The 13,433-nt window shown below is 43.3% G+C and overlaps 1 protein-coding gene across 1 annotated transcript in view; it reads left to right on the forward strand.

Moving 5' to 3' along the window:
- The first annotated feature begins 353 nt into the window (after positions 1-353).
- The window catches only part of IL10RA (interleukin 10 receptor subunit alpha), a 32,767-nt gene continuing 19,687 nt past the window's right edge, over positions 354-13,433 (forward strand). Inside the window, exon 1 of the mRNA XM_077456864.1 lies at positions 354-550. Coding sequence (XP_077312990.1) covers positions 469-550 — 82 coding nt within the window. The 5' untranslated portion in view covers positions 354-468. The remainder of the gene's footprint in view (positions 551-13,433) is intronic.

Here is a 13,433-nt window from a genome sequence, read left to right on the forward strand (position 1 = left end):
GATGACAGCGCCACCTATGGCCAAGCAGAACACAGTGCAATCCAGCCAGACTGGTACTGAAACCATAATTTGATATAATTAAACCCAAAACCAACCTGTGGTTCTAGTAACGTTAAATAAAGAAACAGCTATAGATCAACGAAGAAAGAAAAAAAAAGAGAAGAAACAAGAAAAGCGAAAAGAGAAGAAAAAAGAGAAGAGAAAAGAAAAGGGAAAAAAGAAGAGAAAAGAAAAGAAAGAAGTTCCTCCTTCTGTGTACAGTACAGTATATCAGGTTTCGTTATAACTTTCAGCAGTCTTACAACAGGTTTCTGTGGAGTGTCTGCAGAATATCCCCTGTAATTTCCTTGTGTGGGAGATAATATTATCTCCTCCTCCAGGCGGGGAGAGTAATGAGGAAGTTCATAACCCGACAAACTTAGTTTGAATTATTTGCAGTGTAAGATAGAGCAATGATAACGGAGCTCTATGGCAAAGCTGGATCTCTCTATACTGGGCTGTGCGCCATTACAGATTGTCCTCATTGTTCATCTATCAATATTCACCAAAGGTAAGTTAAAGAAGTGTCTGTGAGCGTGTTTTATATTTCTTCTTGTATACACATGCGCACACATAGAAACATATTTTTTAAACGTTTAAATAACATAAAAGTGAAGGGGCAAGTTTACTGTCCACCTATAATTTCAGTGGAAGCCAAGCCGTCCAAAAGGAACAAATGGCTCACTGGCTATATCAATATACCGTATATACTCGAGTATAAGCCGAGATTTTCAGCCTCTTTTTTGAGGCTGAAAGTGCCCCCCTCGGCTTATACTCGAGTCATCGCTGTCTGCCCGCTCGATCAGCGTGTCGAGCAGACAGACAGCGGCCATTCTATTCAAAAGCCGCGCCTCCGGCGCCGCCTTCGCCTGTGATAGGCGGAACACTGAATTTCCCAGCAGCCTGTGTTCCGCCTATCACGGACATCGTATCATCCTCGTACTACGGACGAGGATGATACGACGTCTGTGATAGGCGGAACACAGGCTGCTGGGAAATTCAGTGTTCCGCCTATCACAGGCGAAGGCGGCGGCGCAGCTTTTGAACTTTACAATGGCCGCCGACGAAGAGGGCACGGGACGGCACGGCACGGGACGGGACGGGACGGGGGCAAGGCAAGGCAAGGCAAGGCAAGGCAAGGCACGACACGACACGGGACGGATCCAAGGCGGCAAGGCACGGGACGGAGGCAAGGAGGCAAGGCACGGGACGGAGGCTCGGGACAAAGGTAGGCTGGACACACACACACACACACACACACACACACACACACACACACACACATGGATGGAGACACACACAGGGATGGATGGATGGATGGATGGAGACACACACACACAGGGATGGATGGATGGATGGAGACACACACACACAGGGATGGATGGATGGATGGATGGAGACACACACACACAGGGATGGATGGATGGATGGACACACACACACACAGGGATGGATGGACGGACACACAGGGATGGATGGACGGACACACAGGGATGGACGGACACACAGGGATGGACGGACACACAGGGATGGACGGACACACACACAGGGATGGACAGGCATGTCTCACCCTCGGCTTATACACGAGTCAATAAGTTTGCCAGTTTTTTTGGGGGTAAATTGGGGGCCTCGGCTTATATTCGGGTCGGCCTATACTCGAGTATATACGGTATACATTATTTACAGCAGCCATAATTAAAATGATACTTAACAATATCTTTAGTCTTTAAAAGTAATCCATGCACATCCGCTGCTTAATATCCATATAATCTCTTTTGCATTGCCTGTGTTTTCTGCTTTCTCGTATTTTCCTCCTTGAGTTGCCAAGCCTCTCCTTTTCCTCCTCATTTTCGTTTCTTTGGAATGAGCGGTGTATGTTAGTTGCAGTCATGTACGCTGCACAATACACACTACATAGGACATTGTTCATCGTTTATATCGGGAGTGAGTAAGAGAGGGTGGCTACGTTCCTACATACAGTGGGACTAGGAAGACCAAAGTAGCCTCCCTCTAACATTGTGTCAGATCACAGCCGTATACAAAAGGAAATTGGAGATTTGGAGGAGGCTGTGAAGCTTATTTTTTGAGTTAAGAATATACTTGAATAGAATTATTTTATTAAGAGAGGGTTTAGTGCCACTTTAAAACCCGTATTTATATTCAGGGCACATTGTGGATCAACCTCTACCAGGATGATCCCCATAAGAAATGACTACTTAGTATATAGTGAAATACATTTGTTAAAAAAAAACAACAAATTTTTCTGGCTTGGTGTTGCGGCCGGCAGCCAATTACATCAAATACATCTTATTTTAGAAAGGATCAAGAACTGTGCAGATAAGGATCGGTACACATTGCCACAACCTGAAAGTCACACAGTGTGACTTTGCCAGGCGACCTAAGTGCGACTTCAGTGTGACTTGAAGCAACTTCAGGGAATGCCTGGGTAATGTTCCTGTAATGTCAGATCCAAATCACATCAATTATGATGAGGATCCAACCTGAGCCTGAGGCTCGGTTCACACTGCCACCACTTGGTATTCAACTTGTGATAACCCAATTTGTGTGACATGTGTAATCCCATTTTAGTCAATGGGGGTTGTCCTAATTAGCACTACTGAAGTCGCTCTGACTTTATAAAAGGTTCCTGTACTATTTCAAGGCAAGTTCTATCCAGTTTGTGCCTATAGACTTTAATGGAAGTCGCCTCCAAGTCGGATCCTCATCTTAATTGATGTGATTTGGATCCAACATTAAAGGACGATTACCCAGGCTTTCCTTGAAGTTGCTTTAAAGTTGCTTCGAGTAGCACTCAAGTCTCACAGAAGTTGCCTGGCAAAGTCATACTGAGGGTCACGCAACTTTTAGGTCGTGGCAGTGTGAACTGAGCCTAATTGTTAAATAAATTTAGAATTAGCAACATATCTAAAACTACATTCACAGAGTTACCTACTGTCAACAACTATGATCACAACCTCCTTATCACTAACATTTTACACTCAGGTAAATATGGGTATATTGGGGGAATTCAGTAAAACATTAGCAACACATTTCTGGTGGTATGGTCACTTTGAAATGTTTTACGTCATATCAATAAAAACATTGCAACAGTTTCATTAACAATTCCAAGTGTTCTTATTCAGGTTCATGGAGTTCTTATTTGTGTCACGTTTACAATGTGTCCTTATGGCTGCAACAAATTAAAAAGGAATTTACTCCAGTTTGTAGATAATAGTAATTAACACCAACTCAAAGTTGCCGTACAAACAAGCCAAAGTTGTGGGGGGATGTTAGGTGTTTACTTTTATTATTCTGTATTATATGCTTTTCATAGGTATGAAATATATATTGCTTTATACCATTGGTTAGGCAACCTCCGGCAAGGGTGCCGCAAGCGGCAAGCAAAGCCTATTTTGCGGGCACTCGACTCCCTCCCCATCAGCATTGCAGCGAAGTGTCAGTGAGACACTAATGCATTCCAATTTCAGAATTCCCCACCTGCACTGAGGGGGAGGCACTGTGCCCCCACACATTATAAAAGATGGGAAATACTGTTTGGTTCTCTAACTTGTAAGAGCTAAGCTGTAGCTGCGATCGTCAGCTTTTGTGATGGGGAAGAGATCGGGTGCAGTTCTGCTGAGGGTGGGGGGGGGTTCCTGTTTGCAGGAGGAAGACTGTCATTGGCCACTGCTAAAGCCAATCACAGTCCTGCTAACCCCGTCCACCAGCTGGAAGAAGGTGACTCGCTTGGTTGCCACTAACAAAGAAAGAAGGGATTTTACTGATTAAGAAACCCACAATCAGGTGACAGTTTGTGGAATTACTGTTGAGCTTCTGGGAACTTTGACAATATTCCTGAACCTTTGTGTCACTTACTACTGAACCCCCAGCACTCTGTGTCCCTTTAAGCCTCAGCCAGTATTCAACACAATGAAAACCATACCCAACTTTTGCTGCAGCGCAAAGCACCGCACTTTTTCTCAGCTGTGGGGGCCCAACTTATGATCATGCACACAGGCCCATTGCTTTCAGAAAATGCCCCTGTCCTGAGCCCATCATTGTGCATCCATTACAGATGCTTGGATGTGACATCACATAAATCACATACAAGCACGTGGGCTGGATGCGAGAGGTGGGTCAGTAGGATGAGTGTGCCAGGACAGGTAGATGTGTCTCATCTCTGCTTCCTTTCACCACTCTGCATATCACGCATATCATAGATGAGAAAAGGGTACATCGGTGGAGCAGATGAGTAGGAGGGTACAGTGGTGGGGGGGGGCTCAGGGGTGGGACAGAAGAGCAGGAGGGGAGGGTACAGTGGTGGGCCAGATGTGCAAGGAGGTACAGTTGTGGAAGAAATTAGAAGGGGGTTCAGCAGTGGGACAGAAGAGCAGGGGGCTACAGTGATGGGGTAGATGAGCAGGGGGGTTCAGTGTTGGGCAAAATGAGAAGAGAGTTCAGTGTTGGGACAGAAAAGCAGGTGGGTAGAGCACTGTGGCAGATGTGAAAGGAGGTGTATTGGTGGGACAGATGAGCAGGGGGTTACATTGGTGGGGCAGGAGAGCAGGAGGAACAGAGGTGGTACAGAAGAACATGGGGTTACGGTGGTGGAGCAGATGTGCAGGGGGGTACAGGGTGGGACAGATGAGAAAAGAGGTAAATTGATGGAGCAGATGAGCAGGGGGGTTACAGTGGTGGGACAGAAGATCAAGGGGGTACAATGGTGGGAGGGATAAGAACGGGGTTCAGCGGTGGGACAGAAAAGCAGGGGGTATAGTGATGGGGCAGATGAGCAGGGGTGTTCAGTGTTGGGCCAGATGAGAAGGGGGTTACAGTGGTGGGAATGATGAGCAGGGGGGTTCAGTGTTAAGGCAGATGAGAAAGAGGTTCAGCGGTGGGACAGAAGAGCAGGGGGTAAATCGGTGGGGCAGATCTGAAAGGAGGTGCATTAGTGGGACAGATGAGCAGGGGGTTACAGTGGTTGAGAAGAAGAGCAGGGGGTAAAGAGGTAGTGCAGATGTACAGGGGGTACAGTGGTGGGGCAGGGGAGAAAGGAGGTACATTGGTGGGACAGATGAGCAGAGGTTTAGAGGAGTGGGGCAGAGGAGCAGTGGGGTACAGTGGTGGGGCAGGAGAGAAAGGGGGAACATTGGTGGGGTAGATGAGCAGGGGGGTACAGTGGTGGGACAGATGAGCAGGGGGTTACAGTGGTGGGGCAGATGACCAGGGGGTACAGTGGTGGGGTAGATGTGCGGGGGGTTACAGTGGGCGGGCAGATGTGTAGGGGGTTACAGTGGTGGGAAAGATATGCAGGGGGGACAGTGAAGTGTGAAGGTGCATGAATTGGGGCTCATCTGAGGTGTGGAGTTGCAGGAATTAGGGCAGATCTGATGTGTGAGAGTTCAGGATGTTAATTTTTCACTACTCAAGTAGTTTACAGCATTTACTTTATAAAAAATACTTTTCAGGATTGAGAGTGTGAAGTTGACATTTTTTTTGTTATAAAATCAGCAAGCTCAATTTCTTTGAAAAGATTTTTTCGCCACACTGTGTTCAAAAGGTTGTCTACCCCAGCTCTATACTATCTCCTATCAATAAGTGATTGTCGACTGTTGATAGTTATGTAAATTACAAATGCAAATGTCATAGAACTAAATGGAAAGTCCCATGTACTGTTTGTGACGTAGGGTGTCACTTCCCCAGTATAGGGTGAGACAGAAAAACTTGGTGGAACTTATAGATTCTTCCTATTTAACAATTTCTGCAATTTCTGTGCTGCTACCAGTAAAACAAAACAAAATAAATTAACAAAAAAAAATAATTTTCACAAATCAATTCATCCTTCTCCCTTGTATACTTAGTACTGCTATTTGTATTTTTATTGCGTATAAGAGGGCCTATGGACTTTTTTGTCTTTGACAATTTTATGTTATAGATAACTAGGAATACCTTTTTTTTTTATCTTATTCCTTGGCATTTTGTTTTAATTGTCATTGATATTCTTGACATTTTGCGTACCATCTGTCCTATCCTATACATGCCTGGATTGCATTGTTTGTTTTTTAGAAATTTCTCAATAAAGCACGTTGTAACCAAAAAAAAAAAAAATTTTTTACTGCAGTATTTTTATTCATGAAATTCTTACCACTTTAATGTTGTTCTACGCAGTAATATCTTTTTTTAAATGTAAGTTTTATGTGCAGAAAATTAAAAAGCAGATGGCAGCTTTAATTAAGATTACGCTATAGAATACTGTATATCTACTACTGCCAATAGACCAGATGTTCAGGACGTTTGAGAAAAAACTGGTATAAATATTAATCTAGCCCAAAATATAAAACGAGTACAAAAAAATGACTTTCTAATAAGTTCTGTACGTAGTACTCTATATATTATTTTGGGCAATATGCTAAATTATCAAAGATCCAGTAACCTAGCTTTAATAATCCTAAAGATATATTTACTGGTTCTATTTAACAAAATATCTTTTAAAACATTTTGTGCAATCTCATTACATCTTCTTCTATTTCTGACATTTTTGTAATGTATTTGCTCTTCGGAACATTGCTTTCTGAAGGAAGATTTCCTGTTTCCAATGAACTGGCGATATGCTTCTTGTAAGACAAGTGTTTCCTTTTTGTGTATGCAAATGTTCTCTTGCAATTTCCGCTGCTTTCTTATTGAATGTACTTGGCTCATCACAGTGTTGTGTCAAGAAATCATAGGGCCCATTCATACTATTCTTTATTGCAGTGCCATTATTTTTCAGTGGTACCCAACGCACACTTTGTGGTGTGCTGTCTTGCAAAAATGAAGCATGCTTGTTTTAGTACGTGGCCGGCCCATTCAGGCCCATTCCTACTGTAGTCTGGAGGTAATATGCAGATGTTAACACGTTACATGCTTTATAACGTTGAGGTTCAATTCGTTTTCAATGGTACCCCAACACACAAATGCACATGAGTTACAGCACACAGCATAATAACACTATTGTGCGTTGTGGGGTGTTGCATTAAAAAAAAAAGCTGCATGCTAATTTTTTCAGCTATTTTGGTATATTGGCAGTGCCTTAATATTATTTAGAGATGTTATTATATATTCTTATACACACGATCGGAATTCTCATCGGAAAAAGCTCTGATGGTTTTCCCAAAGGAATTCCGATGGAATTCGGCTCAAGCTGTCTAGCCTACACACGGTCACATCAAATTCCGATCATTTATAAGGTGGTGACGTACAACACATACAACGTGACTAGAAAAAGGAAGTTCAATTGCCAATAGCTTCTGTCTCGTAGTTGAATCTGAGCATGCGTGATTTTTGGCGTGTCGGAATTGCATACACGCGATCGGAATTACTGATAGAAAGTTTTTCCGTCAGGAAAATTAAGAACATGCTATAAATTTTTGGCTGGCGGAAATTCGGACAGCTAAATTCCGATGGAGCATACACACGGTCGCATTTTCCGATGAAAAGCTCTCATTTGTCTTTTTTCTGGCTGGAATTCTGTGTGTACGCGGCATTAGAGATGTACGTGCCTTTTGAATATTCTACTCGTTGGGAAAAAATGCATTTTGCTTAGTGGTGAGCTGAAATCTTACATTTTGTTCTATTGCCAAAAGGTTATTTTTTACTTTTATATAGAGTGTGGAAGAGCTTCTGCTAAGTTTGCATAGCTTTCACAACCGGCTGCTTGCCTTGAAAGGAACAACTCATTCCTGCAACCTTCAAACTGTTCAATGTATGATATTTTTCTTCTCTGATGATTTTTCAAGCCCTGATAAAGGGGGGCGGTACAAACCCCCAAAATATGTTGGCTTTATTACCATGGATTTCTTTGTGTTTCTTGATACTAAAAACTTTGGTGTTGCACTCTTGCTTCTTCTAAATTGGAAGGGTTTTTTATTCATTGGATGTGCACTCTCAGAGAGCTTCTCTATTCAATGGGCACATCTAGTCTGCTGATGTTTCTCAAGAAGGGGATTTTCCCTCAGTTTGCAGAGATTTTCTCTCGCTTCTCATTGTGTCCCCGCACAATTATTAAAAAAAAAAAAAACAGCATTTAGCGATTATCAATAGCCAAAAGTGTACATAATTGTTGAATCCCCTGTCTGCAATGGGAAACAGACAGGGGATTTAACAATTACATACACTTTTGGCTATTGATAATCGCTAAATGCTGTTTTTTTTTTTAAATAATTTCTACAATGTAATGGTAAAGCTGTAGTTGGCAGCAGGAATCACCTAGATCTGTAACCGCTAACTTTCAAGATGAGTTAGTCATGCATTTTTTTTCTTGCATTTGCTTTACATTCACATTGACTTGTATAAAGAAATAAATAAAAAACAAAAACTGATCCTAAACTGATATCAAACGCTTTTATATTTCAGCCCTAAGCCATTTGTGGTTGTGGTTTGAAGGGAAGTTAGTTGATACTATCTCTATGTGGTTTATTTCGGATCATTAATAACTTTTCTGAACAGTTACCATGATAAAATATCACTTAGTGCATTAATTTCAGTTTTATGATTTACTTGTGTTCATCACTAAATTACCATTTCAATAAATATATGCACGAGCCAGGATTTTAGCTTAGTGTCTCCCAATCACTTTTGCTATGATAAAATTCATGATTATGCGGTTGAAATTCGGTCGGCTAAAAAATCCCTTTCAGAGTGAAAATTGCCTTGCAAAGTGAACAGTCTATTTGACTTTAGTAAATCAACTCCCACATATTACTCAGTATGTATGCAATGACACATTTGTTTGTTATTGATTTATTGTTTATAATTTAAATTAGGAAATTAGGATAATGAAAAAAGTGGAGCTTCGCCAACATTGTATGATCATCTACTAAAGGAGTACTACAGGGGTCATATCAATATATGCAAAACAGGGGGAAAGGCTGGAGCCATGAAAGTTGGCAAAAACATAATTTTATTATTGCAGGTGAACAGCAGTCAAAAAAGTCAGTGCGTTTTGGGCATCAGGCCTTAATCATGGCGATGATTAAAGTCTGATGGATGAAATTTGGATTTTTTGACTGCTGTTCACCTGGAATAATAAAATTATGTTTAAGCCGACTTTCATAGCACCAGTGGCGTTACTAGGGTTGGTCTCACCCAGTGCGGAAAAAAAATGGTGTCACCCCCCCACCAACTATAGTCTCCCCTCAGTACAGATCCCCCTCTCTCATTACAGACCTCCCCACTAAGTACAGACCACCCTCCGTCAATATAGACGCCCCTCCCTCAGTATAAACCTCCCCCCTCAATACAGACACCCTCTCAGTGCAGACCCCTCCATCAGTACAGACACCCCCACCTCGGTGCAGACCCCCATCAGTATAGACACCCCCACCTCGGTGCAGACCCCCATCAGTACAGACACCCCCACCTCAGTGCAGACCCCCATCAGTACAGACACCCCCACTGCAGTGCAGACCCCCCAGTGAAGACCCACCCCCAGCAGTACAGAAACACCCCCTCAGTGCAGAGCCCCTCAGTTACAGACCCCCTCAGTACATATACCCCCCCAGGAACATACACCCCCTCAGTGCAGACCCCCCCAGGAACATACACCCCCCTCAGTGCAGACCCCCCTCAGTACAGACACCCCCAGCAGTACAGACACCACCCTCCATGCAGACCCCCCAGTACAGACACCCCCAGCAATACAGACACCCCCAGCAATACAGACACCCCTCCTCAGTGCAGAACCCCCAGCAGTACAGACACCCTCCCCAGTGCAGACACCCCCAGCAGTACAGACACCCCCAGCAGTACAGACACCCCCCCCCAGTGCAGACACCCCCAGCAGTACAGACACCCCCCTCCATGCAGACCCCCCCAGTACAGACACTCCCAGCAGTACAGACACACAGTGCAGAACCCCCCATCAGTATAGATGCCCCCCTTACAGACCTCAGAACAGCAGATACACACAGCAGTGTGTCTCTCGAGCTTGGGCTCCTCCTCCTCTGTGGATGTAAACAGAGAGGAGGGGAGGCAGCTTTGTTCCGCTCCGCAGAGGGACACAGCCATGGCGCAAAGCACAGGGCAGCGGGCGGTGTTAGCGGTGCCACTACCCATGGGTGTCACCCCTCTGGCGGGTGTCACCCGGGTGCGGCTCGCGCTGCTCGCACCCACCTAGCAACGCCACTGCATAGCATCAGCCTTTCCCTCTTTTTTGCATCAATTATACATGCAGATTTACAGAGACTTCCCAGGCTTAGTGCTGTGTTCTTGAGGTTTACCAGCATTACACAGAAGGTAGCAGCTCAGATGTACCTGTTCCAGTCATATCAGTATGGACTCAAAAAGGAAAATTTATTATATACAAAGTAGACGACTGTACAAGATTTACAATTTATATTTTTTCTACTATGGGATAAGATTGTTAATAAACTATAATATAAATATTTTTCTTGGCAGTGGTTTATAGATCTATTCAAGCTTTTGTACCAACAACGAGAAGCCTTACATTTCCTAAGATTTGGCCCCCCTAGATCCTAGCTTGTATAGCCATTTGATCCTAAAGGAAACCTGGGGCTAATAGTAAATAGACCAAATAACTAAATAACATAAATAACTATGACTAAGGCTGTTTTGGGCTGAAACATATCAGCTTTTCCTGCAAGGCTGTGTTTTTAGCCCTGTATATAAAAAAAGTCTAACTTTTTTTTACATTACAACTTTCTGTGACTCAAACTCATGACTCAAACTGACTCATTAATAATATCATATTGGAGGCAAGCTGGTTGAAGCTAGAGCTCTGCAGTCTGTGTGAGTGGGATATAGAAATTTAGCACTTCCCTTGGATTTTATGCTATTAATCAAGTAATTCTTGAACAGCCAATGTTGTGTTCAGACTGAACCTTAACCCCTTCCGGACTGGCGAACGCCGATATATGTCCTTATTTTGAGGATGGATATCATTGTTATGGCAGCTAGTTTCCTGCCATAAACCTGGTATCCTCGCGTTCAGCCGGCGGTCTGCTAAAAGATAAAAGTGTTCTCTGCGGTGGATTCACCGCGAGATCACTTTTATCGGAGGCGGGAGAGGGCCACCCCCTCTGCCACTTACCAGAGCCGTCAGCATAGGCGGAGGCAATCTGGTCCTGTCTGTGGCTGGGAATGGAGACGAGTGAGGGGAAGATGGTGAGGTATGACACTGCTTGGTGTCTCCTAGTCACCAGCTGAGATTCTCTGTACCCCCCCCCCCCCCACCCAGGGATGTCTACTTGCCCCACTTCCCTGACAACTAGGGAAAAGACACACACCTCCGGGAGGTATCCTTCCCAACAATGATAGAGAAACCTTTAGAAATTGCTAAAATAAATCCCTTAACACCTCCTTGGAGGGGCCCTGAAGGGCTGCAGGCTCCAGATTTTGTGTCGCATGGCTTTGCCCTCCCAGATCTAAGTTGCCCCCTCAAAGCCCCCTGACCACCCACTCAACCCTACATGCTATGCCCGGCTGCTGAGCTCCTTTCCCATTACAGCACTCTATACTGTTCCTCCTCCGCAGGGCTGAAATCACATTACTTTACAATACAGCCAGTTAGCCATGATCTGCACAGTGTACTGCAAAAATACACTGCCGTTCCAACCAGAGAATTTCATAAAAGCCACATACACCGTTTGACGACTGACAGACTGCGTGTAAAGGAATGTGATTTCAGCCCTGTGTAGTGTGTGGGGGGGGGCTGTATACATTGCTGGGATGGGAAGGGAGCTCTGCCAAGTGACCCGCCAGGGGTCCCTATTCTCTGCTTCTCCAATGGTAATCCCTGTCCTCTGATGTAAAGAGGAACTCAAAACTCTTAAGCTACTTTGAGTATCTTGGTGTGTGGTGGATGTATCTGCACGCATTTTGGAAGTAGTGGGGGGGGCAGGTCAACTTTTGCATCGGGGCCCACAAGCTTTAAGCTATGGCTCTGGTGGGTGGTCATGGGTTCTGAAGAATAATTTTAACAGATGAGTGTGCATTGTTTACATGTAAGGCTTAATGTACACGGGACATTTTTACAACCTCTCCTTTAACTTGACAGATAGTAACTCACGTTTAAAACGTTCGTTTTGACATGTTTACATGCCGCGTTTTGCTGCATTTGCTTTTAGAAGCCCGTGAAAAACAAATTACTATGTTTATCCGCGTTTAGAAGCGTTTGGCGCTTGAAATGCCTCTAAGCTCAGCTTCTGAACTCATTTTTCTGCTTTCCAAAAAAGGCCTCTAAACTCAACTCCCTAGAAACAACTATACACGACCCTGTGTACATGTACTGATAAGATAACATAGAGGAGAGTTCAGGAGCAGTTGAAAAAAATAACCAAATACTCCTAAACGTCCGTTTAGTAGCAGCAGTGTACATGAGGCCTAGAGATGAGTCCTCATAGACTTCCATGGTAGATCTTCTGTGCAAAATACATCTCACACAGCAAACAGTAAGGTCTGGATGTGGAAATACTTAGCAAGGGAATTGTAAAACACTGAATGAGGAAAATAAAGTAGTATGATACCACCACCACTCACCCAGTACAAAGTTAAATAGTAAGTCAGACTGAAATATATTTAAGCAGACAAAGGAGCAGTTAGCTAAATATCTACCTCCAAACCCAATCTTGAACAACAAAAAACACTGGTGCTCTGACTGAAGCCTCTGCAAGAATTATAATAGAAACCACGGAAAATCTGCTATTGAATATCCATTTATTCGTAGAAGAAGTTCAAATCTAAAAATCTGAGAAGCTTAAGCCTTGTACACATGATCAGAAAATTTAATGAAAAATACCGCTTTCGAAGCGATCACGCGATAATCTGGTCGTTAGTACATAGCTTTCGTTCAAAATTATCCAAAGGGACAAACATCAAAATTTTTCTCGTACAACACCAGATGGTACAATTTTCATTTAATCATTACTGTTCTGGTCCAAAAATACAATACAAATACAATAAAAATACATTACATCACTTCCGAATCTTTATTCTGTTGTACGAGAAGTTTTGTAACTTTAGTAGCCTCTTCATTTTAAGATACGGAGACTAGCTTTCAAAAAAAAAAAAGGGGGGACGGTCATTTGTCTGATAATCTCATCATGTATACCAAGCTTTAGTCTTTTCAGCCACTTAGGCCTTATTGGATTGGTGAAGACCTAAGTGGCTGAAATGTATAAGCTTCCAAGTTCTCAGATGGTCAGGTTTTATCTTCTTCTATGAATAAATGGATTTTCACCAAAGTACAGACTTTCATTCCAGTGATGAAAACAAAGTTGACTTTGTATGAAACCATATAAAATCTATTCAACACTTTTATCTTAAAAAAGAGCAAATCCAGAGACGGGTATAACCCTCTATAAAGTGAGTGACAATCTGACCTAATGGGTAAAAGTCCT

Source organism: Lithobates pipiens, unplaced genomic scaffold (assembly GCF_037356315.1).
Source record: "Lithobates pipiens isolate NorthernLeopardFrog02 unplaced genomic scaffold, aLitPip1_a1.2 Scaffold_27, whole genome shotgun sequence".
In the NCBI taxonomy this organism is placed as follows: domain Eukaryota; kingdom Metazoa; phylum Chordata; class Amphibia; order Anura; family Ranidae; genus Lithobates; species Lithobates pipiens.